Source organism: Epinephelus moara, chromosome 5, assembly GCF_006386435.1.
Source record: "Epinephelus moara isolate mb chromosome 5, YSFRI_EMoa_1.0, whole genome shotgun sequence".
Classification (NCBI taxonomy): domain Eukaryota; kingdom Metazoa; phylum Chordata; class Actinopteri; order Perciformes; family Serranidae; genus Epinephelus; species Epinephelus moara.
The window spans coordinates 1,049,022-1,054,268 of NC_065510.1; the positions used below are offsets into that span (position 1 = coordinate 1,049,022).

The following is a 5,247-nucleotide window of genomic DNA, read 5'->3' on the forward strand; positions in this document are numbered from 1 at the left end:
GGTTATAAAAAAATATCCCAAGCTTTGAACATCTCAAGGAGCACTGTACAATCCATCATCCAAAAATGGAAAAAGTATGGCACAACTGCAAACCTACCAAGACATGGCCGTCCACCTAAACTGACAGAGCGAGCGAGGAGAGCACTGGTCAGAGAAGCAGCCAAGAGGCCCATGGTCACTCTGGAGGAGCTGCAGAAATCCACAGCTCAGGTGGGAGAATCTGTCCACAGGACAACTATAAGTCATGCACTCCACAAATCTGGCCTTTATAGAAGAGTGGCAAGAAGAAAGCCATTGTTGAAAGAAAGGCATAAGAAGTCCCGTTTGCAGTTTGCCACAAGCCATGTAGGGGACACAGCAAACATGTGGAAGAAGGTGCTTTGGTCAGATGAGACCAAAGTTGAAATTTTTGGCCTAAATGCAAAGCGCTATGTGTGGCGGAAAACTAACACTGCTCATCACCCTGAACACACCATCCCCACTGTGAAACATGATGGTGGCAACATCATGCTGTGGGGATGCTTTTCTTCAGCAGGGACAGGGAAGCTGGTCAGAGTTGATGGGAAGTTGGATGGAGCTAAATAGGGCAATCCTGGAAGAAAACCTGTTGGAGGCTGCAAAAGACTTGAGACTGGGAAGGAGGTTCATCTTCCAGCAAGACAATGACCCTAAACATAAAGCCAGAGCTACAATGGAATGGTTTAGATCAAAGAATATTCATGTGTTAGAATGGCCCAGTCAAAGTCCAGACCTAAATCCCATTGAGCATCTGTGGCAAGACTTGGAAATTACTGTTCACAGACGCTCTCCATCCAATCTGGCTGAGCTTGAGCTATTTTGCAAAGAAGAATGGGCAAAAATTTCAGTGTCAAGATGTGCAAAGCTGGTAGAGACATACCCCAAAAGACTTGCAGCTGTAATTGCAGCGAAAGGTGGCTCTACAAAGTATTGACGCAAGGGGGCTGAATACAAATGCACATCACATTTTTCAGATTTTTATTTGCTTAAAATTTTTAAACTATGTATCATTTCCGTTCCACTTTACAATTATGTGCTACTTTGTGTTGGTTGATCACATAAAATCTCAATAAAAAACATTAAAGTTTGTGGTTGTAAGGTGGCAAAATGTGAAAAAGTTCAAGGGGTATGAATACTTTTTCAAGGCACTGTAGAAGCTCAGTTTTAGTAAGTTTTCCAACTTTTGCCAAGAGGGAACTTTAGATATTGGTCCCTAGATTATGTTCACCCAGTTTCGTGCAGATCGCTCAAACTTCCTAGGAAGAGATCCATTTGAAGTGTTTTTCAAAAAATTCAAAATGGTGGAAAATCTATATAACCGGAAGTTATGGGTTCTTGAGGCAAATGTGTTCCTCATGAGGAGAGGCATCTCTGTGCAATGTTTCATGTCTCTACGACATACGGGGCATGAGATATGCCCATTCAAAGATTCAATTTCAGTCGGTTGCTATAGCGCCCCCCTTTGGCCAATTGATGTAATATTGCTTCATTGGCATCCTCCCATGACCCTCTACCACTGTGCCAAATTTCACATGGATTGACCAAGTCAGTGAGGAGGACAACGTGGAACAGACACACAGACAGAGTTTTCGTCGTTATATAGTAAGATTAAGGTCCGGGCAGGCAGTCTTCTTCTTCTTCTTCTTCTTCTTCTTCGTCTTCAATCCTACTTCCCATGCGTGAAAAATCACCAAACAAGCCAATAGTCCTGATGGTGGCGCTACAGCAAGCGTCTAAAGTTCAAAATTTTGAAAATTCACAATAAATCAACCGTATGTTCTACAGCTTTGCAGCTTTCACCAAAATGTAGCCCCAATACTGAAGAAACTTTTGTATATTTAAACTTAATGCAAATTATGAAGTCTATCACTGTTTTTTTCAAAAACTGTAAAACTTCTTAAAGCTATCTCCTCCCACAATCTTTGCTCAATTGACACCAAACTTGCTACAGAGCATCTTCAGACTGTCCTCCACAAAGTGTCCTCACAGATTTTTGATTAATTAAAAATTGAGCCTACAGTGCATCAAGATGTTTGACTGTAAACAGTACTGTAAACACATACTTGCAAATTCTTGCTAAATAAGTTTTCAATGTTCATGAAAAAAAATTAACAAAATTTTGGAGTCAGGGTGGATGATGTTTGGCAAATATCAGAATTTTTGACAGCATCTTGAATTCTGTCCTCATGTGAACCATTGCTGTCAATAAAAATAGAGCAGTTTTTCCACTTATGGAGTGTAATGGAAACTTTCTTGTTGTCTTCCTATTCTGCCTCTTGTTGCTCAGAATTGCCTAAATTTGCCTAAAATTGCCTAAAATTGCCCGGCCCCGACCATTGCTGCACAGCAGCTAGAATTTTTTATGCGTTTTTAAACTCATGCTGTTAATTACATTTATGACATTTATGATGTTATCTATGCATTGGGCCACGGTGAACACAGACATGGAAAAGTCCACATGCAAAGTGTGTGCTTAGTGATCAGACATGCAGCTTTGAGGGACAGAGTTACATTTTTATTTTTATGAGCAGTAGTTTTTTCCTGTTCTGTTTCCTCTGTGCTCACTGTGGTGAGATTCACGCAGAGATTAAAAAAACATTTAAGAGAAATGCAGAACAGAAGTGTGAACATGCACTGACACTTGGCTGCTACTGTACGTATTTAGATATCTAAAGGCAGATAATCGCACGGAGAAGCGAAAAAAACACAGTCGTCTGCAAGTTAAGAAATGATTCGGCAAAGTCTGGTTCCTATTTCTCAGAACGTACATAGCCTACATTTGCATATTAACACTTAAGTTACTGAATCATTCAGATGAACCACTGACACGCTCAGTTATACAGATAATTGAAACAGCACTAGCATTATTATGCAATGATACACACCACTTAAATGGTCAGGTAAAGGGATGCAGGGAGATGCTGCATGTGTGAAAACATGTATCAGATCTGATGCTACAATGCCCAGGCCACACTGCCTGCATGAGAAGTGTGTGGCGGCTACTTTGCTAAACTGCTGTGGGTCACACATGTGGTGTTAACACAGACAACATTGCTGCGGTGCTGCTGCAGAGCTGCCTGCTCATGTAACTACTGTATTTACACATTTAAAATCCAATACTCCATGTATTTATGGAGCCGTGCGAGCCACTGCATTGTCAACAACATAGTCGTGCAAATATTTCACAATAAAAAGCCTTGTGTTAACAATGAAGGGATTCACAGGATTTACAGAAACGATGTCAGCGGGCTTTTATTTTGAAATGCGAATTAGCAGGGTTGAGTTAAGAATTATAATAATAAAAATAGATACATTTTTTAAAAGGCTGGTTTTATACCAATATGACCACTGTCTATTTTTGTTCAAAACCATAAACGTCACACAGAAAAAATATGCAAGACTCCTATTCTAAAGATGATCTGCAGCTGAGAAGCAGCCAAGCCGTCGAAAACTGTTTGCCTCCCTACATCAGCAACACCTGTGCTTACTGGGAGGTACTTAAACACCATGGCCTGCCTCAGCCTGTGATATAAGCCACCTAGGCATATTACATTTCACACAAATCAAACATATGGCTCCAGCAAGTGTACTAAATGCCCGCCAGTGTAAATATAAATATACAGTACCTGGCACAGAGAGAAGGAAGACAACAAATCCACTCGCTGCTGCAGTTAAACTCATCGCTGCTCCTCTTATCTGCGTGACTTCAGAGAACATAAAACACATCAACAGGTGAACACGGTCGAAGATGCAGTCTGAAAAAGGTAATGTTCCTCCGTGGTCAGCACAGTAAGCAGAATGCAGAAGTTGTTAAAGTAGGCACACTTCCTTCCTCTTAATGTTATTAGTATGCATGAAGTTAGTAACTGTCTGACTGGAGGAGAAAACAACCAGTTTAAACTTTAAGACAAGAGCTTTCTCACTAAAACTGGGTGTTTGAATGGTTATACATATTTAGAAGTACACATCCTGGTGTTACCTCTGGTAGAGGTTTATCAGTTCGCATAAAGCTACAGTGGAGTCAACTCACACACGGGATAGTGCACCCAAAAATGAAAATTCAGCCTCATGCTGAGGAACGCTCTGGTGAAGTTTTAGAGTCCTCACATCCCTTGCGGAGATCGGCGGGGGGAGCACAGAGAAGCAGTCAGAGCTACAGGCTACAGTGAGGCTAAAAACAGAGTTCATATGACGTTTTTCGAAAAAACTTCTTATGTCGGGGCCGCTCCCCCCGCCGATCTCCGCAAGGGATGTGAGGACTCTAAAACTTCACCAGAGCCTTCCTCAGCATGAGGGTGAGTAGATAATGGCTGAATTTTCATTTTTGGGTGCACTATCCCTATCCAGTAGGACTGGCCTGCATAAGACAAGGTTACCTGCATCATTTTCTCTCCGCTCTTGAACCACATGTGGAAAGATGACCTGCAGCTGCTGTGACACTTCAGCTCTTAGTCTTATTCTGGTCACCTGCAGCTGGAGAGCTGGATACGTGAGGATGGACCCCAAACACTCACAGTTGTAGGAAGTCAGATACATTGGGACAATGGGGCAGGTGGCACCAGGAAAAAAGGAGGCAGTAGGTCAGGTAGGGACACACACACACACACACTGATGCAAAAGAAAAAAAAAAAACCTGGCCCAGACCAGGTTAGGTCTGCAGCCAAAGGGCCCGTACACACGCCATGACTTCAACTGCCTGGAAAAAGTAAGGTCTGCGCTGGGTGCTACTCTTGTGCCTTTTCTGTGCCAGCTTTCAAAACTGCGGTGGCAACGCGTCTGAGGTTGCTAAGCAACCTCAACAAGCACGGTGTCATAGCCCGTTTACCTGAGATCCTGAGTGCAGAGCTGATCTTCTTTCAGGCGCTGTTTGTGTGTCGGCCTATTGTCTGTGGGACTGATGTAAAGCTCTGGCAGCCCTGCACCAAAATGATCAACTTCTTCTCCATTTTTATCACTGACTGATATTTACAGATAAAGGGAAAGATATCTGTCGGCTGTGATTGGTTGGTCCTCGTCACATGACATGCAACGTGCACTACTGCGTTCTAAAAGCCGAACTCTGTTTAATCTCAGGGCACAGCCGTCGCACCCTGAAAATTAGGCACTCATGAACGTGAGCCCACAGCAACTGCGTCGCTCTGGTGTTTGAGCATGTGTGCTGCGTGTCTACATTAAAAAAAAAAAAGAATATGAGGGTGCGAAAAAGGTGGCATGTGTCCGGCCCCTCAG

At 42.7% G+C, this 5,247-nt stretch overlaps 1 protein-coding gene across 1 annotated transcript in view; it reads right to left on the reverse strand.

Moving 5' to 3' along the window:
- The window catches only part of LOC126390465 (hemicentin-2-like), a 93,045-nt gene extending 89,265 nt beyond the window's left edge, over nucleotides 1-3,780 (reverse strand). The window contains exon 1 of the mRNA XM_050044784.1: nucleotides 3,645-3,780. Within this exon, the coding sequence (XP_049900741.1) occupies nucleotides 3,645-3,744 (100 nt within the window). The 5' untranslated portion in view covers nucleotides 3,745-3,780. The remainder of the gene's footprint in view (nucleotides 1-3,644) is intronic.
- Between the last annotated feature and the right edge of the window lie 1,467 nt (nucleotides 3,781-5,247).